We start from the raw sequence: 25,314 nt of genomic DNA, 5'->3' as shown, positions 1-25,314 counted from the left end.
ACAAATATTGAATCACAAATGCACAGGAGAACACCATATACTAAAATCTCATCTCATTGACAAATGTTCATCGAATGAAATATGGGTTTGTTTAGTTGAACAAAAAGATACCCGGTTTTATGAATGACAACAGGACACACAAGTTACAGGAATTGTACCTTCTGACATGCATTGGAAGGGCATTTAATTCTCACTGTAGGTTCTTGGCATATATGAACAATATTACAAGATGATTATTTTCAGACTAATTAAGTGAAATTGGATCATTTCCTGTAGCACACCAATTAATCTCTCATGGAACAGTGGTTGGCAATGAATGGAATAGACCATAATATCTCAATTTAATTATTCTGTTCTCATTTGATGTTTGTTGCCTATGGTGGTTTTAAGAATACAGGATTAAAATCGACAAAATGAAACTGTCAAATACCTAAATTACAGTCTTGAATTAAATTACAGCACTCTCGTAACCAACTTTGTGGAAACAGTTAGAGAAGGCTCTTTCCTGTTCCAGCATGCCTGTGCCCCAGTACACAAAAAAAAGGTCCATGAAGGCATATTTGGGTTAGTCTGCTAAGGAAGAACCCCATCAAAAACTTTTGGATGAACTTGAACACAGAACACAAGCCTTCTGTCAAGCTCATATTCCTATCGATCACTGAACAATAATTCCAGTAGACACTCCCTAACATCTTGTTGATAGTCTTCCCAGAAGATTAGAAAGTACTTTAACTACGAAAAGTACATATTCAACATTCTCAGTTTAACAAGTTGGGGTCTCATAATGTAGATGACAAAATGATAAGTTTCACAATTCACATACTGTTATTTATAAGTGGAGCAGGCACAGAGAGGTTTTATTGAGCTTATTGGACTATTTGGGTTCAGAGCCAAAATACGATAACGCCTCAGTCAAGCCTGGTTTTATATAGTGAGGGAAAACAAGTCTCCACCTGTTCAAATCTGCACCAGTGTTCGGATGAATAAATGATGAGTAATATCCATTATTTTGTCCATGATGATGAATTAAATACGATATGAATATTCAATGGGTCGGCGGACAGAAAGCTGCATGTCCTGATGTGACTGACTGTGGAGCGTTGCCACTGGCGTAACTTGTGTATGTGATTGTTCCATATTGTCTTTTTCTGCTAATATTCCCATGTAGAGCCCTACTTTGTGAGCGCCATGGAGTGGGGGTCTCACATTTATTTCTTCTTCAGAGAAATGGCCATGGAGTTTCACCATCTAGAAAAGGTTGTTTATCTATTTTACGTTTTCAAAAGTAGATAAAATTATTTTTTTGGTAAAAAATTAAAATAAAAACTAAAACAAAGCATTAAAAAAACGAATTACAAATCTGTTCTATCTTCCCAGTTGCATTATTAAAGCATCTCTCTATTTATAATAGTATATGCCATTTGGACTTTGCTGTTATTCCAGGTAATGGTGTCCCGTGTGGCTCGTGTGTGTAAATCCGACCTCGGCGGCTCTCAGCGTGTCCTCGAGAAACAGTGGACAACCTTCCTGAAGGCTCGGCTCAATTGCTCCGTTCCGGGAGACTCGCACTTCTACTTCAACCTCCTCCACGCCACAAGCGGCATCATTCGTATGCAAGGGCGTGATGTCATCTTGGGTCTTTTCTCCACACCTCCAAACAGGTAATAACAAACCCATACACGTAGTGGTGGGAGGTTGGGAAGGGTGGCAACAATACTACTAAACCAAAAGTACTACTACAGTGCGTACTTATGTAGGAAACATACTGTAAATGCCATTAGGGATGGGACTGCTTCTTTGGCCAATCAGATTTCCAATTTGTCCTCACAGGGCCCATCCCAATTGGTTGGTCAGGACAAAACTTGTTACAGCCAACTTCGACCGTCTGTAGAGATCTGCACACATTGATACATTTTATAATTCCATGTTATTAGATGAATATTTGATTCTGAACTTGTCACGATCACGTGCCCAAAGCTCCAAACCAGAGACAAACACAAAACTTATGAATACAATGCTTTATCAAACCAAGGGAGCACATGAACGTGAGCAAGGAAAAATTAAAAATAAATAAATGCGTCAGCATAAGACTGACGTGAAAACACGAAACAACACTAGTGGATGGACAGAGTGCAGTAGAAGCTAGACGCTGGAAAAACAGACAAAAACACTAAACAGAAATGAATGTAATGAAAGCGCAGTAAAATATTAACAAAAGAACACAACCCTATTCAGAGAAAGACAGGTGAGTACAATGAATGAAAATAAGTTCTGACTGCACAAGAAAGGAAAGACAGAATCTAAACCAGATTTGTTTCAAAACAGAAAATAGACAAACAAACGTAATGTAGACAAGAATTACAAAAACCAGAATTCCTTGTGTATGAGGAAGTTGAACGACGTATTATGTGGCTGTGAAACTAAACACACGATCGAATAAGTGAAAACGGACTAACAGCAACAATATTCCGGCAACTAGCTTTCATTTCACCAGTACCCGGGTAGCTAATTGTAATGCTAAGCAGGTATGCACTGGAGGCTCCACCCATCCACCAGACTCAGGAACTGGAAAAATAACACCATCAGCCACAGAGCACAGGAACATAACAGAACTGCTCCAGATGATGTATGCCAAGGGAAAATGTGAACCCTTTTGTAGAACAGACAATCACTTTGAGAATAATAAGAGATACAATTTAATAAAAAACGCGTTGTATGTGAGGACGAGGAGACAGTTCAAATACAACCTGATGGCTCTAAGAAGTGTCTGTCAATTTCTTCTTAGACAAGGTCATATATACATGATTTATTTGTCTTGCAGCAAAATGATAACACAATAACAGAGAGAGGGACAGGAACACAGCCTCCTTTCTTCTTCTTCTTCTTTATCCTGGCATTAACATAGCATACATTTTACAAGTGAAAAGTGTAATTTTCTAACAATGTGCATGGCAAAGTTTGCTGTTATATTGTCTGTTTGTATAGTATTGATGGTTTCTTTAATTGTGACATGATGGCGGTGGTATTAAGAGGTGGATTCAATGGAGTAAGTGCCCACTAAAGGCCCAAGTAGCAAATACATAGCCCACCACTACACTACTTGCTTAATATGCATTCTTTCCTGTGCATCCGGCAGCATCCCCGGTTCTGCCGTGTGTGTGTTTGACATGCAGCAGCTCGCTCATTCCTTCGAGGGACGCTTCAAGGAACAGAAATCCCCAGAGTCCATTTGGACTCCGGTGCCAGAAGAGGCAGTCCCGAAACCCAGGTATGCTTATGCAACAATTGGAGTATAAGCAGATGGGACTTGCATCGATATTCTTACTGCATTCTTTCTTTCCTTTCCTAGACCTGGAGGATGTGCAGTCCAAGGATCCCGATTTAGTTCCTCTACCACGTTACCGGACGAGGTGTTAAACTTTGTGAAAACCCACCCTCTGATGGATGAGACAGTACCACTGCTGGGGCACAGACCCTGGGTGGTCAAGACTATGGGCCGGTACTGTAACAGAATGCTTTCTAGTTAAAGAACGTTTATGATATGAAAATTTTAAGATTTAAATGGCACTGGGGCGAGAAAATAGATTTCATTGAACCGCTTGGAGTAAATGTGTTTTCACAGTCGATATGTCTTTACAGGTACCAACTGACAGCTATGGTGGTGGACACTGAAGCCGGACCCTACAGGAACCGCACAGTTTTGTTTCTGGGCTCCACTCGCGGGACTATTCTCAAGTTTCTAATGATTCCCAATGGGGATTCAATGTCTCACAGCAGTGTGTTCTTGGAGGAAGTAGAGGGTTTCAACCCTGAGAGGTGAGTTGGAGTAAAGAGATTTTTGTCCTTGATAGCCGATCGATGACGCCTCTTGGCATGGTGCTCCATCACATTTCATGGATCGCTTCTATTTTAGAAACAGAGGCTTCAACACTTCTTAATAAGATCTGCTACACACTGCTGCACCATTATATTTACCACTTCAAGCTTCAATACACTTTTGGATACACTTTTGGGGATTTCAAACTCATTGTAGTTATGGTTTCCCTCAGAGGCCTGTTATATGACTGTGAAACCATAAAAATGTATCATTGTTGCAAATTGATATACAGTATTAGTTTTGTAATCGGACGTCAAGGACAATAGCTGGAATACATAGTCGTGAAATTTATTTTTGAAAGGGGTTTGTAAGAAAAAATGGTTGCAGGATGTCAAAGTGTTTCTTTTTTTAATTAAGTCATTTGTATACAGGTTTTACCAAGAAACATGAAGAAGACTTTAGAGGTTGAACCGATGAGTTGACTAGTTGACTTTACGACTGCATTCAAAGCTTGAACTCGACTAACGGCTAATCTTGTTTTTGGTATCTCGTCTTCCAGTTGTCCAGTTTACAGAGGATAGTACATATTGGTTAGCCTCGATTCGCTATCTTCGGCTAGTCCGGTCGTCACTAGTCTTAAAATATTCATACCGGTGAGACCACCTTATTTGCGGTGAGAAACCGAGGCAGGAGTGACAAGTGAAACTCCATCTTTGTCGCCAAAATGTTATTTCCTATAATGCAAGGACAAAAACATTGTGCTAACAAAAATTTTATTCATCATACAACACCTACTCTGCCTACAAGCACAAAGAGTTGTGTTGCTTTGCAACATTGTGTCGTAACACTTCAAAATTTAAGTTATCCATTAATTATAGTCAACTACCAAAAAACTACCATAGTAGACACACATGATTGGCTTTAGTCTCCAAATTAGCATGTGACCCAGCTGTAGATGTTTTCATCTCCTCGCTCTCATGTTTGTCACTCAATAGATGTGGTGAGGATTCACCCCAGGCTCGCCAGCTTTTGTCTTTGACATTGGACCGCACCAGCCACACTCTGCTGCTGGCCTTCCCGTCCTGTCTGGTCCGTGTGCCCACATCCCGTTGCCACCTGTACTCCCGTTGCATGAAGTAAGCAGAACAAGTTAACTTTTATTTGTTTTCTTCAAAGGAGATCACCGCCCTCTTTATTACATCAAACATAATGCTCATATTATTTGACAGACATTGTCAGAGGTATTACTTTATCAGTGCGTTTATCATTGTTGTTTGAAAACACCAGGGGATTTGAACCCCAATTTGTCTATTAGTGTCCTATTCCTTATCAGCAAATGCACCATGGATAGACCATTGATTTTCTTTAATGTTTTGGAGGTGCTAATTTCTAATCAACCAGAGGGGCTAGTACCAGTATTTTTTAGTCTTCTTAGCAATGCAATATCTGTTCCCAACAAAATAGCCAAAGCTCTTGTCAACTTTATTCAGACAGCAAAACCAGTCATGCAGCAGGGACGTTTGAGAACAGGTTCCAAGGATATCGTGCTTCCACCTGGGAAAGTGTCATGGGTGAAGTGTCGACTTCCATCAAACATGGATGCCTCAACTCGATTAGTGTTGTTTGAAAAAGATGAAGACAGTCAGTCCTCTGTAAAATGGGAGGCAGGGACAGGTTTGTTTGAAATTCAGAACCCAGCAAAACCCTATCTCGCCATTCCATTTAGTATCAACGCCAATCATGAAATAATACAAGGTAAAACGGCTGTAGGTATCCTGCAACATGTTGAAAGTGTTTTGGAGACAGATACCCTGGACGAATCACAGCCTCCAGCAACTATCAGTGAAGTCACCACCACACAGACCAGCAGCTCAAATCCATCTCTGTGGCACACACCTGTAAACCTTGACCATCTGGAGGAAGAGGAGCGAGTGGCTGCTGAGACGATGCTGTATGAGGAGTCAAATGCCTTTGCAAGGGATGGTAATGACATCGGCTGTATCCCAAATTTGCAAATGGTAATTAACCTCATGGGCGATATACCTGTGCAGAGGGCTTACACATCTATTCCCAAGCCACTTTTTAAAGCGGTAAAAGAATACATTCAGGATCTTCTTGTAAAGGGATGGATAACAAAATCGAAGTCTGCCTATTCTGCTCCAGTAGTATGCGTTCGAAAAAAGGACGGCACTCTTCGGCTCTGCATAGATTACCGCCTCCTCACCCGAAAGACCGTCCCAGACCGACATCCACTGCCGCAAATCCAGCATTTGACAGACAGACTGGGTGGTTATTCAATGTTCAGCATACTGGACCAGGGTAAAGCTTACCATCAGGGATTTGTAGCAGAAGGGTCACGACATCTGACGGCCTTCATCACTCCCTGGGGGCTTTGCTTTACGAGTGGATCAGGATCCCATTCGGACTTTCCAACGCACCTGCAGCTTTCCAGAGGAGCATGGAGGAAATGTTAGGCTCCCTGAGAGACGAGTGTTGCATTTCGCACCTGGATGACCTACAGGTCCTACAAGGTTATCATGGAATTGGAAGAATATGTCTCAAGAAAGTGCAGTTGCATAAATCAGAAGAAACCCACCACACGTGCGCGCACACCCATGGGCAGCCTGACCTCTGCTTTCCCTCTTGATTTGGTTTGCATAGACTTCTTGCATCTGGAGAAGAGCAAAGGAGGCTTTGAGTACATTTTGGTAGTAATAGACCACTTTACCAGATTTGCTCAAGCTTACCCAACCAAAAACAAATCTGGACAAACTGCAGCTGAACGTCTATATAATGACTATATACCTCGATTTGGCTATCCAAACCGCCTCCACCATGACCAAGGGGGTGAGTTTGAGAATAAACTTTCCCATACCCTTGGGCTGCTGTCAGGGGTTGGACGCTCACGAACATCCCCGTACCATCCGCAATGTAACCCCGCTGAGCCGCACACTGCTGCAAATGTTACGGACACTGACAGACCAAGAGAAGGAGAGATGAAAAGAGCACCTACCACAAATGATCCATGCATATAATTGTACTCGCCACGAGTCTACTGGATACTGAATACTCTATGGGCAACACCCCCGCCCTCCAGTGAATCTTTTATTTGGAATAGTAGACAACACCGGACCAGTGACACACACAGGTTACGTGGAGAAATGGACAAAAAGGATGACAGAAGCCGACAGGATCACAAACAAAACCAGCTTGTCATCAAGTGCCAAGAACAAGTGGTGGTGTCGAGGAAGTGTGACGCAGCAGCTCGATGTGTTCTTTCGTTCGTTTCTTTTGGCTCCTGGGCATTTGCGGGTAGTTTCTTTTTGTGTGAAAAGCGAAGGTCATTTGTGTGTGAAGTACAATACTTGAAAAGAAACTAGCAATGTTAGTAATGTTGTGAACGATCACGACTGTAATCCCCGTTAAAATGGCGCACGTTGATGTCAGCAATTGTATGGGCGAGATGTTAGAAGGCAGCCGTTATAATGATTTCAATGGAATTTCGTTGAGTTTAAAAGTAATTTAGTTCAGCTGCAAGATGTACTCATTCTCTTGTTGAAGATTATTACTCATGATAAAGATACTCTTTTAAGAAGAGAGAAAAAGCTAATGTGTTTGGGATACACATTAGTGATTGCATGATTGATGATAGAGCATGGGAGTAAAAGGGAAATGTGCATTTTATGTAAAACAAGTTTTGCTGTTTATATTTTTTTTGTAGATTTGTAAAAGGAAGCAATGTGAATTGACCATTATTATCGAACTATGATGAATAACCACCACTTTAATGCAGAACATACAAATCAACGGAACATGTAAATTAAGATAATCCAAGTTGATGGAGAAGGAGCAACACGTGTCCCGCGTCGCTGATTTATGTGTGTTATTTTTCATACATCCAGCGTACTCCACATCGAAGGATTATCTATATATCTGTCAGCGGTGACCTGGTCGGGATCCGCTACACTCGCAAGTCAATGCAAAAAAGGACAAGAAAAAAAATCACCCAAATGACGACTCGTATGTAGAGAAACTTGTAAGCCGAGCCGCTCATATGTAAAGGCACCACCGTATTTCCAGAGAGTCATAGCCACCAGAGCTGGGCATTCCATCTATGTGACGGACCGATCCATCTATCCGTCACTGATGTTTTTTTGACGGTTTTTGACCATTGACGAAGAATGGGAAACATTCTAAAATACAGTAGATGGATAGATGCGTAGATAGCCCGGATAGTCCGCCATTCGTCTGCAGTCCGTCATTAGTCAATTTTTCGCGACGAGGCTTCGATGACCGTGGCTGGGGAGCGGGCGTGCTAGTGAAAGTGTAAAGTGTAGTCGGCCTCGCAAACAGACGGACATTTAAAATTAGAAGCGGACCGGCCTATAGACGTGTACGATTTTATTCCGCTCGGAAAAAAAGGTGAATGACGGACGACGGAAGGCTACCCACGCTGCAGACAGATGGCGAAGGATGCTCGTTTAGTAAAATGCCCAGCTCTGATAACCATTACTAAGATTGGATACATAACATTACATACTTTGACCCTAATCCCCAAACTATGCATTTGATTTCAATATGTAAATAAATAAAGACAAAATAAGAAAACAATGACGGCTCAGCTTCTCACATAACAAATATGGCAAATAAATCCTGTGTGTCTAGCCTGACATTTGAATCAATTGGGTCATTTTTGACATTTGAGAAGTGTATTGCCAAGCAGATTAACTTCTACATTGTTACCTTTATAAACGTGTTTGCAGCTCTTGTGTTTTGGTCCATTTTCCATGGCCTCCCACGGGCAGTAAGCAGAATGGGATCACCTTTGTTACATTTTTGATTATGTGTTTGCACACAGGAGTTGCCTTGCCTCCAGGGACCCATACTGTGGCTGGACCAGAGGCAGCATCTGCTCCTTCCTTAGGCCAGGAACCAGGTGAGGGGATTACACATGAATGCACAAAAACGTATTATGATATGCAAGCCTATTGATCAGTACAGGCTGCACAAAGCTGTAAGTTAGATGTAGCTTGTGCACAGCTATTCATTATAGGGTAATGATTAGTGAAATCATTTTCTTGTTATTTATGTGGTTGAATGATTCTCAATTTGCCAGTTAAAGATACATTTTTGCTGTGTATTTTCAGATAAGCAATCCACTGATGTATTACTACGCTGATGAAATAAGAGCCCACGATGCACGACGATATATATATATATATATATATATATATATATATATATATATATATATATATATATATATATATATATATATATATATATATATAGCACCTCTAGTGAATGTGATACATATAGAACATTTTAAAAATATTTAAAGGCTGACACATTTAAAAAGAGAGAGAAATGAAGAATTATGTGAACAGTAAATTTATCTACTTATTAAGTGCTTTAAAGAAGTGATCCCACGGCACAACAAAAACATGAATTGTGACTAAATATTTAGTGCTTGAATATTAGTGCATGAATCTAGCTCTAGAACTGCTCAAAAATACTTGAATTTTGATTGAAATTAACTTTTGTTGAGACCACATATTGTGCTCCTTCTTATAAAAGAACCCGCAAGAGATGTTTGTTTGGTTATTGTACATTTAAATTCATGCAGGTTTTTAAATACATTGAATGGTTTTATTTTGTTTTATGCAAACTTTGCTGGTTTTAGTCTCACTGGAAAAACCTGTTTTTTTCAAATAAGATTCAGCCGGCATCAGAGGTATCAGCACATGTAGCAAAAAAATATATTTTAAAAAATTGCGTCATTCATTTTGTTCTGAGAACTCTTCTGTCACTACATGCTTAGCTGACCGTGACATCTGACCTCCTTCTGGGCAGGGAGCTGAGGAGAAAATCAATACGAGCATCAACAGCATATCCTATTACAGCGAATGACCTATCAATATGTGGGCAACGCTGCTTCATTGATTATTCTCCCCAAATATTCCGCTTTAGACCAGACGTAAAAAACGGTCTAATGTATCATATCATGTTTGTTTTAGCATTCTGTTTCCAAATATTATTTGATTTATTGTACAGGACGGTGCAGGGATTTTGTCATCCGCTGGTAAAATGCAGGGGATTACTCTGCTAGTACCGTATGTATTTACAAGTATGTGTGATCTCTCTGTGATTACAGGCTTCCTTTTCAACAAGATGTAGAATATGGAAACACCACCTCCCATTTAGGAGACTGCGATGGTAGGTGGCAGCAAAATGTCTGGTTGCTTGTGCTTGTTTGTGTAGCATTCATTTTGCACTAAACCAGATCTCATGGGCTTACTAATGACTTGATTTTATTTGCCCATTATTACCTCATTTTGCAACAAGAATTTTCTGAATATGTGGCCATTCATTCCATTCAGGAAGTCCAAACATGGGCGTAGTTTTCTTTCTTTTTTTTTCTTTTTTTTAATTATTTAACAAAATATAGACAACAAAATACAACATAGTAATCAGGCAATCCAATGAACATCTTTGCATACATATACAATATGTACTATCAAAAATACAATTTTACATTAAAAAAAAATAAGAATTACAATAAAATAAAATTAATAAAATTAATTCACCTTTCAAAACAGAGATATCCGTGAGTTACCCTTTAAACATTTCTGCGTGTATAGTAATTATTGATTTACATTTATTATTTATTAGATCAAGAGACTTAAATAATTATCTACTTCAATCAAAAACAATTTAAATACCGGGGTAGAATTTAGAAATTTACATTTATGGATGTGAAATTTTCCCAACAACACATATAAATTAACAATAGTACACAGTTTTTTGTCTTTACATTCAAACAGAGTAATAATTTGTTCACTATTCAGCGTAATCTTGTACGTAGTTTTGGGCGTAGTTTTCGAGCGCCGTAAAGAAGGCTCTTTCATGCGTTTCAGAGGTCAGGTGACGAGAAATTATTTTTTATTAAATGACGTTTTTCCATTATTTATGCGTGGGACCATATTTATACAGATTTCATTGAGACTTAATTATGCTGATCTGTGTGCTAAAATTAAAGTAAGATAGGGCTGATTTTATTTGTGTCGCAAATCTCTATTCAATGATGTGTGGGGTTTTTTTGTTGTTGTTTTTTTTGGATAGAGGGTTTTCATTTTTCTGCAACATGTGATCTCAGGTTTTGGACCGGTGTGATACTGGTTTGGCAGCCGTGTGCATGTCTGCTGTTGCTCACCACAGTCCAAGGAATGCTCAGGGATTTTGTGCCAATGCTCAAACGAATGGAAAATTAGAGGGAATATTGGTTGTGGCTATTACAGACATGGAGGAAATATTTTACAATAATACTTTATCTGAATATGTGTCATCACAGTAACAGCGTTACATATATTGGTAGCTTGAAACACTCATGAAAACATTAGGAAAAGTTTCGTGCTTACTTATGTCATAAGGAATAGAGACATTTACAATAATCAGATTAACACTCCTGTGTGTGTGTGCATGCGTTTTTATGTTTGTGTTTTTGTGTATGTGTGTGTAAGTTGCTGTGGATGAGAGGCATTAAGTTTGTGCATTTTGTTGTAAGGCACTCTAGAATATTCAGTCCGTCGACTTGCAATTACGGGGCAGATCTGCCACATCCATTATGGCGAATACACTAACGTATCCCACCCAGCAACGGGCCAACACGCCAAGGCGGTGTTTTGTATGTTTGATGTCTATTTCCGCATGCAGCAGGAAAGTGGAAGTCTCCGCCTAGTGGCTTGATCACTCATTGCATTCGCCCACTGCTTGTTTGGATTTGTAATGGTGCAGGGAGAAAGTATTCGTGACACGTTTTTCAAATTCAAATCATTACATGCACAATGTAATGCCATGTATTACTGGTATACAACTTCCACTCCCTGCTCAGCAAGTTCCATTCAACCTTGACACCAGTTGTTGATGTTTGTGATGTCTTTTTCAAAGCTGATTGGTGTTCACATCTGGGATTGCTTTTTTTTTTTTTTTTTCGTTGTGTGTTTGTTTTGTAGTTCAGTCTGACTTGCTTTGGGTCAGAAGTGTCCTAGTGTGACAGTTTAATTAGGGAAGATGTGAAAGAGATGTAGTTGCCAATGCAACACTGCACAAGGAGGAACAACAACAACTGACAGCATGCAAACTTTTGCTCCTTCTTTCCAGAATCTGAAAGATGGGCAGAATTTAAAATAGGAGACTGTTTTTACTTCTGTTGAGGGACTAACATGTCAATGTAACAGCAGTAAGGCCAGAGAGAAAGCCTTTTATCCAGCTTTGCTCTGGAATTCACTCGGTGGAAACTAGAAACTTTTTTCTACAGAGGATTAAGCATTTTCTCTTTTGCGGGGCCATGTGCAATGTCATGAGGTCAGAACTTTAAAGGAGCTTCTTTCAAACTTTCAGCACATTCATTTCATTACAATCTGATACGTGGGCTTCAGCATTTTCCCCACTCAGTGAAATCGATAGCACAGTGACTCCCGAGCTAGAGACAAGTATTTGCCGCAGTTGATGCAGATGGGAGTGATTAGAGCTGGGTGGAAACACTGAAGTCATGGTATGTTGTATGGAGAGAATCTCTGACTAAGCTGCACAATGGAAAGAATGAAGAGTGGGGAGGAAAAAAATAGGAGTCTGTGTGCTGCAATGGTCTGAGTCCTTGATGACAAGTGCAGGCTTCTCTAAACCTTTTTGAGCCTGCAGAGCCCCAAGGCCGGACTGGAGTCAAGTTATTGTGTTATATACATCATCTTTCCTAATAGTTCGACAATGAAACCTAAAGGCAGTTTGGGGTTGAGGTATTGATTTCTTTGGTAAATTAAAGCTCAGCGCCTAGAAAATAAGAAAAATGTTTCCCTGTGTATACATTATAGACTGGTAGGTTGGTATTCTCATCCATATATATATATATATATATATATATATATATATATATAAATATATACATATATTCTTGGAAACTTCGGTTCGGTATATTTTCAGTACAAAAAAAAGATTTTTTTGATGAAAAAAAAAATACATCCATACAATAACGTTACAATTATTACTCAGTGTACGGGGGAACCTTCAAGCTGGCTTGTTTGCGTATGCCATAATAATACCATTTATCATTTATCATTTATCACGGCTCCTCTTTTGTGCCGCCACTCTCCTCTCCCGCTAGCAAGAGTCAATAGCGTCCGAGCGTAAGCTCGTGCTAATAATAAAAACTGATCAGAAACAGTACGCGAGTGGACCGGAAAGAACATTCCATACCGAAACATATTCATTTACTATTGTGCGGTGTAATTTTTTTAATGTAAAGTTTGTCCTTTGGCTTGATAAACGTTGGGAATCACTGCCTTACATTTGTCATCCTAAGAAATGTTTCTCCTGCTTTAGGTATCCTGCAGCAGAGTCTCCTCATTGAACCCGAGAGTCTGGTCTCCCTCAATCTCCTGGTGGCTTCTGCAGTGTCGGCATTCACCATTGGGGCGGCGCTCTCGGGCCTCGCCGTCTGCTGGATCATGGCCCACAAGCCCACGAACCGTCGCCATGGCAACTCCACTCAGTCGTCCATCCAGCGGCGTGAAAGAGGCCTATTAAGTAACGCCGGCGGAATGGGAGGCTCTGTGCTCAGTGTGACGCGGCAGGGAGGCGGAGAGCGCACCTGCACTCAGGGCGGGGAGACCCTCTTTGTGATGCCCAACGGATGGGTCAAATCCGGGGAGCTTGACCCCGGTTTCCTCCCCACCCCGGAGCACACGCCCCAGCAGAAGCGAAGAGGCCTGCGCCTGTCTGACTCCAACTCCGGAGGGTGGGACACCAGCCAGACCTACTTGGGGGGAGGCTCCGTGGGTTTGGGCTCCCCCTGTCGAATGCCCCCCTCAGTTTATCTGACCACCAGACTGTTCCAACAGGGGGGAGGCGGTCGGCACGGCTGCGAGGGCCGAGGGAGTGACACCCCCCGGCAGCATTACGTTTGCTTGAGCAGGCAGGAGAAAGGAGGAAAGGGCACGCCCAAAGCCCCCTTGAGGAAGTCCGCAGGGGAATATGTGTACCCCATGACGCCCCAGGACTCCCCTGAGCGTCGGAGGGTAGTCTCGGCGCCCAGCGCGCCGGCGGAGTGCGGCGAGCCGCTGCCTTTGCGCTGGCCTGCCCCGGAAGGCTACATCCTCAGCAGCCACGCCATGGTGCCCGTCCCCTTGCCCCCTCCCTCAATGCCTGCCCCCAGCGGTCAGACATACATGTCCCAACAGCACACCCCCGCTCTCACCAGGGCCCTCCTGAGGGGGGCTTTGGAGCGAGGGGAGCTGGGGGAGCTGATGGACCTCAGCCAGCTGATGAGTAAGAAGAACTGCAATGACAGGACTCAGGCTGGCCAGTGACTGCTGAGGAAATAAAGGGCCCACATGGACACCTTTCCATAGACTTGTCTTGAGCCTGATCCGATACCCCCACCCTCTTCGCCTGTGGATCTTTTTTTTGTTCATTGTCATTCAAGCCCTCTGTCTCAGGCAACCCCCACTCTCCCTATTCTCAGTTATCCCAGTGGCGAGGCTCTATGTTGCAACTGGCTACTGCGCCTGCCAATCTTTTGCTGGCTCGCACTAATTGGTCAGATGGACGGAGGTTGTTGCTGTGTCTGCATTGCAGAGCTGCCTCGCCTGCCAAACACTCTCCAAGGCTGCAGGCAGAGGGCACAAGAAAGAAAGAAAGAAAGGAAGGAAGGAAGGAAGGAAGGCACTTAGAGGCTGCTGCGCATGCGAGGGAAGCAAACGAACAAATACCGGGATGCTATTTGCCTCACAGCAACGCTAGATGGACAAAAGTCTTGGGACGCACAGCATTAGAAATTATTCACCTGAATGTTAATTCTTCATTGTACCCAACACATTTCGGACCGTATTTCCAACTTTGTGGGAAGAGTTTGTTTCGGGAATGGCTTTGACTGGGCCGCAGTGCACAAATCAGCGGGGGGGCCGTGCATTTGCTACTTTAATAATCCACCTCTTAATGCTGCCAGTAATACATCGCAATTAGAGGAACTATCAATATGAGACAAAAACGCAATGTAAAAGCAAGAAATTGTGGCCACGTACGTTAGCTAAAGCAGTTCACAATCAATATTCATCTCATAACATGGTAAAAACGTCAAACATTTTTAAAAAAACAACCTTGTATTTCAACAGAGATGCGAATTTTTTAGTGAATTAATGTTTGCAGAACTCGGCTCTAAGAAGTTTTGCTTTGACAACTAACCAGATGACGGAAAAAATATTGACATTTTTTAAATGCGTTAAAGAAACAGTCATATTGCTAATATAGTGTACCAGGCCAGCACTATTGATTCTGAAGCCCCTGGGCAAATTAGATTCACATGGCAACATGGCCGAAATATTGGCGGAGGTAGCTCAACTTTAGGTTGTTGTTCAATTATTATAACGCCCGTATCTAATAAGTACCACACTGCATTCGTTGTTCTCCACCTGTTGGTATGACTGCCAACTGGGTATTTTGCATCGAACACCTTGCCCGAACATGTGCAAGGCTGACTCATCGGAGGTCAAAAACTGAAGTTGTCGTTGACTATAAACAGGAAGCCAAAGGAGAAGCTGCATCTGCTTCCTCTTTCGCTGCACTTATACATTTAAGTCGCGACTGTGGTTATTTAGTGTTCGATGTATACGTGCAGCGCGGCATGTGTGTTGAATGCCTCCGATAGTCCGCCGTGTCTCATAGCGATGCAGGATCATAATTCTTTGGAGAGAGGAGAGCAGGACTGAAATGTCAGCACTATTCCTGCCAGCCGCATGCTCTGTGTAATGATGTTGTCGGCATCTGAGTCGCCCATTGCTCTTTTCATCCCCTCCGCTCCATGTACGACTTAATGACCAATAATTTCACAAGGATGTCTGGAAAGGTTTGCACCAAAACACGGAACTGAGCAGAACAGCAGACTAGGACAAAAGTGTCATAAGATGTAATTGGGAATGCCTTGTCTTTTTCCACACATGACATATTCATTCATGCCACATTACTGAACAGAGTCCAACTCTAATGGGGAAGAATTCCCCCGGAAAGCCCGCAGAGGGTCAAGGTCTCGCAGACGTGATGCAGAACAAAGTGACAGTTACAGAGGCAGTGATGGAAACTCCAATGCCAAAAGGGGTAATGGAAATGCCCCCAGCAGGCAAATGGGGCCATAAATTCTATACCATCAAAGTGTCGAGTCCCATGAAAGAGTCAGCATTTATATCAGCACAGCACTGAGACGGACGCTGTATAAAAAGATGAAGACGAGATAAGCAAAAGCTGTGGTAAGAATGCGTTTGAAGCCGATTTACTTTGGGTGACCTCAATGCGTGCGCCGATAATATGGTGTATATGTAACTGTACATAGTAAGGTTCAGTTTGAGCTGGAATGCAAACAATAGTCATGTCATTATTACTATGAATGTAAAATAAAATCACCTGCCTGTTTGTTAAGTACGCCAAAGCTGCAATTCAGCCATAATACCCCCCCCCCAAAGTCTACAATTTTCAGTGGATTGAATCAGAAGCTTTTGATTTATTTTACCAGACCCTAACTCAAGAGGCCGTTGACAAAATACACTGCATTAAAAAATAAATAAATAAACAGAACACCTAATCATCTCATCTCTTGTGTGAATGGGACAGCCAACGGGTGGGCAGAAGAGACTACAAGGGATGCTTTTACCGATTTTTTCCCCCCCCATCACTAGCGGTAGCATGAGGTAGTATCCGCAGCCCATAGAGGTAGCTCAAGTGGTGCAGCTCGTCCCCGGTGACGAATCAATGTGCTGTGTCAGGAGCATGGAGGAGATACCAGGAGACAGGCCAGCACCGCAGTCCAAGTGGAAAGGGCCAAATAAATAAACCTGGTTAAGTTAAGTGTCAATAGCAATTCTGCCTCTCCCACCCGTTCCCTAAGCCCGATTCCAATCGAGCACTTTTGGGACATAACCTACAATATCGTTTCATTCACGACTCACCACAGACTCTCGAGGAGTTTCCATGAACCTGATCGAGAAATCCCAGAGGAAACTATCTGTCATCTCATCAGGAACATGCCCAGACATAAACACTACGCAGCCACATTTTGACTTGTCTGGAGGAAATTTACTAACGTGGGATGAGCCGGTGATCATGTTTTTCCACTTTTGATTTTGAGTAGGATTCTAAATCTAGTTGGCTGAAGGTTCATGATCTGGGGTCACTCTATTTTGTTTTCAACAAATTACACTGGGATCTGGGATGTATCAGTTAAGTGTTCCCTTTATTTATTAACATTTTCCTTTAGCAGTGCTGTAAACCTCGTGACGGGAGCATTATTAGGAGGCTGTATATATTCCACCGCAGTATCACCAACACACTCAATTTGTGTCATTTCAGTTCATCTGTGTGCCAAAATCCGCTTTTGAGGAGTGTTTTACCGATGCCTGTTTACAAACGCAAAAAAGGTTGTGTTAAAGTGCCATGATGAGCATTTTAATCAGCAGTGCATCAGCTGCTAACTAAAATTGTACTTATTGCAGTATGCTACGTGAGATATATGCCATTGACCTTACATGCTGAATGTTTTCTGTTTTCTGTTCCGTGTGGGCTCGCACTGTTGACGTGTGCATCTGCAGCGATGCGAGCAACAGTGTTTAAAGGTTGTACCATAACTGTATTGTACTGTAAATATGTATACAGACACTTTGTCAGTGCGCTTTATCATTACTCATGCTATGAACATGACACAAATTGTGGATACAAAATGTAAATGGTCTGTAAGGCTATGAGGGACTACGGCATATCTCTTTTTGTGTCATCAGGTTTTTTCAGTCGTCGTCGTCAAACTTCACGCTGTTTGCCAATCAACTGCCATACTGAAGGATTTATTTGTTAGAATCCCGGCAGGGGGAGAAAATGTTTTTATTGGCATTATGCTGTGCAGTAATAGATAAGCACAATGACTTTTTTTTTTCAATTGCAGAAGTGTAACATGTGTAAATAATGTAAATAATGACCTTGTAGGTACACTGTTTTGTTTGGAGGAAGAGAGTTCTTTCCCAGAACAGAGAGATGTGGTTGAAGCGTGAGGGTTTTATTTGTATTTTTTTTTCCTTCTGTGCCAATGCTGTGAATAAGATGTATGTAAAGTATTTATGTGACTTTGGCTGAATGCTGACTTCAACACTTTCCTGTTGTTAAGAGTAGAGATGCCGGCCTGATCTCAGCCAGAACTGAGCCGTTTGCCTGCCTTCTGAGTTTCTGCAGATGTTCAAATACTTCTCTGATAATAACCATCAATCTTTGGAGTACTGCTATTAAATGTAAATATATCATTTACTGCTATTATGTTGCATTTGGTGCTGAATGTACACATAGCCTGCATGTAAAGTCTATATCTTTAAATGCCAAACCAGTACTCTATTTTTACATCTTGACATTTTCAAACAAATGTTATCATAGTAATTTACCATTGTATCTTATCTCGATGACCAAATCACAATTCAGTTTGAGGCAGCAAATTTCTGGGGATCTGCAGTTACTTTCTGCATCACAAGAGGGGGCTAGATGCCGCCTGAGCACATTCGGCCTTTTTGCAGAAATGTCAGACAGGATCTCCCTTGGGGGCCAATGCATTGACTGCGCACAGTAAAGGGGATAAGAGAGGACAAACCTTTGAGTTAGGACGCATTCATGGGCAGATACTGTATAACAACAAACACAAGAGAGAGTGCGTAAAATTAAATGTTTAATCATGGAAATAGTTATTCGGTTTAGAAGTTAAATGACTATAATTCCAAAATGGAAAATAATACCATATTTTTATGAAGCATATTAAATTAAAGCCACACTTATATCACACCGATTCCATCAAATCCATTGTTATGGTGTAAAAAGGCCAAAAACTACTTGTACTTCTGCTCCTAATTATGGGCAACACACCCACCAAACTGATGGCAACTTTTAAACTGCAACTTGATGACCTCCATAAAATAGACAGACGATATATGAAATCAACCTATTCTGACATTTATGCTGCTCAAAATTTTACTTTACCTTACATACGTATATACTCTAGTTTCAATTTGGGGCAATCCAGCCAAGCCAACTGCTAAGCAAGTATTATCTCAGCTCTTTTTCATTCACTGACTCATGGATACAACTTTTTCAATAAGAAATAATAGCTAATTGAATCCAGGCAGCAGTTTGTGGAGGAAATCCACTCAGAGACACGTAAATATGCATGTGCAGGGATGTAAACCAGTGTCCAGTTTGCAGGTGGATAATAGAAATAGTTCACAAGAAAGCCAACATGGATTGGTGTGTAGCAGACAATGAACACGACCATGTTTGCTGTTACTATGCCAACAATGCTTCTTTGCAGCGGCAACGTCTCGCCATCTGTCTTTAACAAAATACAGATAATCTGACTTGAACAAAACACTACGATCGTAAGAGGGGCGACAAAGCCGAGAAGTAGCAGAATGGCGACAAATTTGAAACGCAGGTGTTGATCTTTACATCTTTCAAAGCACGTCCACAGTTTACGAGGATAATTCTCCTCTCGGAATACAGCGGCGATCGTCAGCAGAGATACCCAAATGAGTAAGCACACAGCAAAGGCCGCCTCCTTCTTCCTTCTCCATGACCTGACCTGCAATGGGAACCTGACAGCAAGGTAGCGGTGGACACTGATGGCCGTTGTGGTCAGTATGCTCGAGTACATGTTGATGAAGTGGATGTAAATAAGAAAGGTGCACAACAGAGTCTTGTCTAGGCAGAAGAAAGAATGGTAGATCCGAAAGGGAATGCAGATGATCAGGGCAGAGTCGGCTATCACCAGGTTGAACATGTAGACGTGGGTGTCTGTCCAGGCGTCCTGTCGCATGCTGAAAGCACGCAAGGCCGCAGTATTGACAAGAAAGCCCAGGACAAACACGAGGCTGTAAGAAAAGCCCAGAAGGCTGTCCACGTTACAGCTTGCATTGGCGATGCTGCACATGCTTGTCTGTAAAACAGTGAAGAAAAATAAGTAAAGGGAAGTGGAAGTGGCATTCAACAACACAAAACGATTAAAGTGTATGTTTAAAATGTTGCCGGTGGTGGTACAAATGCTTTGTTAATTTACCTAAGTAGATGTTGCAGATTTCTGAACTTCACTTGAGTATTCATTTTTATGACGTTTTACTTTTAGTTACTACAATTGGACCCACAAGTGGAGTTTGTAATTTTTACTTTGTCAAATTAGACAAAGACAAAAATAGAGTGGTACAGTCAAGCACACTTGAGATCTTGACTGATTGAGTGACTGAGCTCTTGGGAGCATTAATGATGAGTGTTTATTTTACAGAAGTACCCCTAGTGTACTTTTACTGAAAAGTACACCGCTGCAGAGTGACAAACAGAGATGTTTCAACAGAGACTCGAACCCAGATCTGCCGACTGTGAGGCAAACAGTAGCGTACACTTCCCTCACCGTGCTGCTATTATTAAAATCGTTCCATTATGTTTCCCATTTCATCTAGTAAATAAGGCAACCAAAAGATTAGAAACACCTCTCAATATGTGCATCTTCAACATTTTTAACAAAATCTTTCAATCAACAAAAAATTAGCCTTACCACATTAGCTGAATTCATTTTAATACCGCTTCACCAGCATGTGTCAACACGTCAAAGATGTGTCATGTGAAGCTTTGCCACAGTGAGTTCATTTCCTTATTCTTCTCTGAATATGTACAAGGAAGATAGCATGCATTGGCCACTAAGTGCAACGCTCACCACACTGCTAGCTTGAGCATGGAGGGTTCTACATGAAGAATGGCCACTCGAACTACACTGACTGACGCTGGCACGACCGGACCGGTACAAATTTCATAAGTAATTATAATGTAATCAACATGCCCTTGTGTTTTTAAGATTTCATATTCAATATTTTGAGTTTTATCCACTTAGATTCATCAATCGTCATTGATCTATTCTTTCCACCGCACTGCACACATTTTTTTGCACGTCAGGTTGAATCCTTCCATAAGGAATGGCTTGAAGAATATATAAAGCTCAGAAAATGGCAAATGTTAACTGTTCAGTTACATTTTATTCTGCAACAAAAACCTAACCCACGAAAACTACATAGAAGTCCATCCATCCATCCATTATCGATACCGCTTATCCTCACAAGGGGCGTGCTGGAGCCTATCCCATCTGTCTTCGGGCAGTAGGCGGGTGACACCCTCAATTGGTTGCCAGCCAATCACAGGGCACACAAAGACAAACATCCGCACTCACAATCACACCTAGGGGCAATTTAGAGAGTCCAATCAACTTACCATGCATGTTTTTGGAATGTGGGAGGAAACCGAAGTACCCGGAGAAAACCCACGCAGGCACGGGGAGAACATGCAAACTCCATTTTGTCACTTCTGTCGACTGAAAATGATATCACAACTACTCAGGGCTCAGGTAACGACCAATCATGGCGGACCTGTTTTCTGAAGCTGAGCCGTGATTGGTCATTACCTGAGCCCTGAGTAGTTGTGATGTCATTTTCAGTTGACAGAAATGAAGCTATTACTTTATATATTGGTCATTTTGGAAAAGCTGCTATATCAAAGCTTTCTGTTAAAAGTGATCATGCAAATAGCTTTGAATTTTCTGGATTTTGGAGTGGTCTACGCCAGCTACTGGAGATGCACAACTGGAATAGATCCCCTTCTGCGATAAGCAGCTGCACATTTGCATACAATTGTAGCATGCAGTTAGCTAGCTAGCTATGCCAAACCCCTGAAAATGCATTTTACCTTCAGATAGTCAACTGGTGTGGCCACTTTAGAGCGCCTCGTCGTGGCGTGGTAAAGCCCCACCATGACCCAGTGGGATATATGTTAGTCTACAAGCATTTTAATAGCATTGCGGGCTGGTTGAAATGTTATTTTCAGTGCATGCTTACAGGCCACTAAAAAAATGGGCGGCGGGTGTAAATGGCCAGCGGGATGGACTTTGGACACCTCTGGTCTATGCAATGCAATCAAAGATTATTTACCTTGGGTGTATCTGCTGGTTAATAGATTAAATGTTTTTATTGCATGTGTATCAATATTATAGTTAAAAGAAAAGGTCCAATAAAGTAAATATTTTCAGAAAGGTGTGTTGTCAAGCCTCAAATCTAAAAAATACTTACGGCATATAATCCCTTCATAAAAGATAGATTGTGTGATGAGAATTGGGTCAGCAATCGGTTCTTTCCACTGGAAAGGAAAAAAACACAACTGATGATTTCAAAATGATTTTCCTCTGGAATTGTATGTCAGTGTGTCAACACAAATTGTGAAAGCACTTGTCTCCCTAAAGCATGTGTCGCTTCTCAGTGTGGTTTAGTCACTGACAAGATGACTCCTACAAGCCAAGCAAAATATTGTTGTAGTCATGTGTTTATGGGAGAAAATTTGAAAAATATGAGTATGGCACAGAGACAGGACATTGCTTTCAGGATGTTTACGGCATCACATCCATGACCCAAAATGAGGACAAGTACAATTGAAAATTGATGGATTGATGTACCTTTAACGCAAACCTGCATACAGCCTGAAGCCACGGATGAAGAAAAGTATGAGTATGAAAGAAAGCTTTTTGACAGGCAGTACTGTATCTGTAAGAAACATTGCTGTAGACATACGTGTAAATGCTTTGAAGAAGCATAATGCCGTTTTAGTGAGAGTTGACATCTGAAACAAAGGACAAGTGGTTATAAAATATCAGCCACAGGTTTGTGTCATATGAGGTTTTCTTTGACATGAAAATGCTTGTTGTTTCGCAAAGGAAGGAAAAGATTGCTTGCCTAGTGAGCGAGGCCAACAAGAATGGCGAGGGTGGAAATCTGAAGACTGAAGAAAAAAATTCCAGGGAAAGATCTTTGGCAGGCAAGAGGGAATAGTTCATAATACATAAGACAAAAACAGATGACCAAGCAGAAAGTGTTGCAGAAATGAGTTGACCTTTAAAGGGGCAGTTTGCCGTGTTAAATCTACTAGCAAGATTTGAATGTTAGCCTCACTTCACTAATCCCCACTCCCCCATCTCAAGTCTTTGACCAAAGTCACGCACTTGAATGAACCCATGCTAACCCAGCATCAGCTCGGTAAACAAGCTAATGCTAGCCACGGCTGCTACGTTGTTAGCATGAATGAACTGAATGTTATCTGTTCGAAATTCTATTTTTTGGAATGTACAATCGCTTCAAACTCAAAAAGAGGTGATTCACCTGTCAGGTAAAAATGTTGCTGATTCCATGTCGCTTCTGAATCCTGGCAGTTAGGCTACAGACTTCTGACAAATGTCCATCTTTGTTTTGGCTCACCAATCTGCCCAGAGAGGACTTTTTTCACAGGTCCTATCAATTAATTGCAAACCTCCCCTTTAACTTGTCCTTTCAGATAATGAACAAGTATTTGTAAATTGATATGGCATGTGTGTCAGGAATGTTTACAATACTCATAAAATCAGCACTTCTACTTGAACTTGAAGGCAGAGGGGTCAAAAAGTTATTCAAACAGTGAGGAGCCAGGAGGTAAAATATACCGTGAAGTAAAGTCTGTCGTTAATTCTGCTTACTTAACCCCATAGACATTGCATAGACTACACTTCAATGGCCATGAAATTCAAGCTTTGCTCTATAAGAAGCGCAGGAAATATGAGATTAGATCATGTTTATGAGTAATCATAGCCTTTGTTTGTGCAGTTATAGCATTTCTGATTTTATTAAAAGCTGCTTTACGCTGCAAAGATGTGATTTCCCCCCCAAATGAAGAAAAAAAATCTAATATTCCGCAGGATGTGTGGGGGTTTAATATTACAAATGCAGCCTGTTGTTATTAATTTGCTGAAAGCCCCTGGAGGCCCTTCCTGTTTTTGCAAAGATATTTCCCATCTCTGTGCAGATCTTGTATATCATTGTGGATATATTGGTCTGCTTGTCTCAGTCGACCTTAATTGTGTTGCATCCGTCCGCTCGTCTCAGTTTGCCCCCCTCTGTCTGCTTCTGCCTGACTTCCATTCCTGGCTGTCTGTTACAGTTTGAAAGTGCCCTTTACACGTCACCAAGTCAGGCAGGGATGGTGGATGGGGGGGGGGGGTGCTGTAGGAGGGGTGTGTTGGGGTTCTATTGCTGTAACTAGGTCAGTGAAGACACACCCATCTGTCCTCTCCCCTGACCACCCCTTCGCTCCTTTTTCCCGTTGTGACGCAATGCAGGCTCTCCACACAGACCATTTCTTTGGTTTCTTTCTGTCTTATTACCATCAGCAGGTTTCCACTCGACAAAGACCGATTCGAGTATTCGCGCTATACATTCATTTAATAGTTCCATTATTTAATCCAGTGGTGGACTGCATAATGTTTGCCCATCTGGGGCTTTCAATCTGCATTTGTCACTCTGAAAAATCCATGAGAAAGTTACTTTTAAATGCGTGCAGATAATAATGTCGGTACATTAGTATAATGGCTTGCCACTGGATGTTTGCATGCAAGGATCATATCCTTTGTACTTTTCTTCTGGCCAAAAAGATCCAAAAGTTGACTTCAAACTCGCTAAATTGGGTATAATAATGTAGATTGTAGCATGAAACCCTGCTGTACACCCTTTTCATTGTATGAGAGAAAAAAAAAAAACACTATGTACTGCAGTCATCTGCAGTACACAGCTTGTGACTTGTCATGTGTCTCTGCAGTCCTCTGATCAAAAAGGGCTGAGAGTCATACAATATGCACGATCTAGAGCAAACTCCAACCATTACATAAGTCCGCCCTGTGGTATCTCAGTGCCGACACTAGATGTCTCTGTGAAGGCCTGCGCTGCTATGAGTCATCTGGGCTGTTGCACAGGAACTGACTTAATCAAATCTCACCCATGCCTGATTCTCAAATGCAGTGTTTCTGTGTTGATTAACACCAAATCTGGGGTGATGCATGCAAGATTTCTCCGATGACGAATGAAGCCGTGGGCGGTGAATGCGATTAACCTGACAAAGCACAAGTTTGACTGGAACTCAAATGTATAGATACGTGTATGGGGTTTTAAACCGGTGATTCATGCATGAACACAGCATCATTTCAAAAGACTCATCCAATGGCTCCAGCCTTCCATGATTGGATAATTTGGGGCTGCAGAGGCTCAAACAAACATACCGCTCGGGCCCTGAAGGAAATTAAAATGACGTAGAGTGTATGAGGGTGGATAAAAGAAATGTGATAAGGAGTGTTTGATTGCCCAGAAGAAACTATGGATGGGACAGAAAGGCTCAAAAGGATGTAGGTCATTGGGCTAAGCATGAAGGAAGCTGAAAGTATTTCCTTGAGGGAAATATGCAAGATACTGGACTTCTTGTTTCCACCTCACCACACTTAATGGCCTTGGATACAAAATACAAACAAATATCACAACAGCGTTGACGTGCACGGAGGGGGGAATCATACTCACTACAGGGTGGAATTGGGTCAGGTTCACATA

General features: G+C 41.7%; 2 protein-coding genes across 2 annotated transcripts in view; one reads left to right on the top strand and one right to left on the bottom strand.

Moving 5' to 3' along the window:
* LOC147140779 (semaphorin-6B-like) overlaps positions 1 to 18,147 on the top strand; it is a 50,699-nt gene extending 32,552 nt beyond the window's left edge. The window contains exons 10-18 of the mRNA XM_086043574.1: positions 1,169 to 1,257; positions 1,444 to 1,661; positions 3,137 to 3,268; positions 3,350 to 3,499; positions 3,640 to 3,816; positions 4,813 to 4,953; positions 8,676 to 8,753; positions 9,972 to 10,033; positions 13,196 to 18,147. Coding sequence (XP_085899700.1) covers positions 1,169 to 1,257; positions 1,444 to 1,661; positions 3,137 to 3,268; positions 3,350 to 3,499; positions 3,640 to 3,816; positions 4,813 to 4,953; positions 8,676 to 8,753; positions 9,972 to 10,033; positions 13,196 to 14,181 — 2,033 coding nt within the window. The 3' untranslated portion in view covers positions 14,182 to 18,147. The remainder of the gene's footprint in view (positions 1 to 1,168; positions 1,258 to 1,443; positions 1,662 to 3,136; positions 3,269 to 3,349; positions 3,500 to 3,639; positions 3,817 to 4,812; positions 4,954 to 8,675; positions 8,754 to 9,971; positions 10,034 to 13,195) is intronic.
* Positions 18,148 to 18,592: 445 nt separating this feature from the next.
* On the bottom strand, positions 18,593 to 20,891 carry LOC147140778 (G protein-coupled receptor 35-like). The gene is made up of 2 exons (XM_086043582.1): positions 20,433 to 20,891; positions 18,593 to 19,820 (listed from the first exon to the last, which is right to left on the bottom strand). The coding sequence occupies exons 1-2, from the start codon at positions 20,448 to 20,450 to the stop codon at positions 18,963 to 18,965; spliced, it is 876 nt and encodes a 291-aa protein (XP_085899708.1). The 5' UTR covers positions 20,451 to 20,891; the 3' UTR covers positions 18,593 to 18,962.
* Positions 20,892 to 25,314: the final 4,423 nt, after the last annotated feature.

This window comes from Filicampus tigris, chromosome 10 (assembly GCF_054856515.1).
Source record: "Filicampus tigris isolate MCC_2025a chromosome 10, RoL_Ftig_1.0, whole genome shotgun sequence".
In the NCBI taxonomy this organism is placed as follows: domain Eukaryota; kingdom Metazoa; phylum Chordata; class Actinopteri; order Syngnathiformes; family Syngnathidae; genus Filicampus; species Filicampus tigris.
Note: the sequence above shows the minus strand (reverse complement) of the source record. Positions and strands in the feature narration are given on the sequence as shown.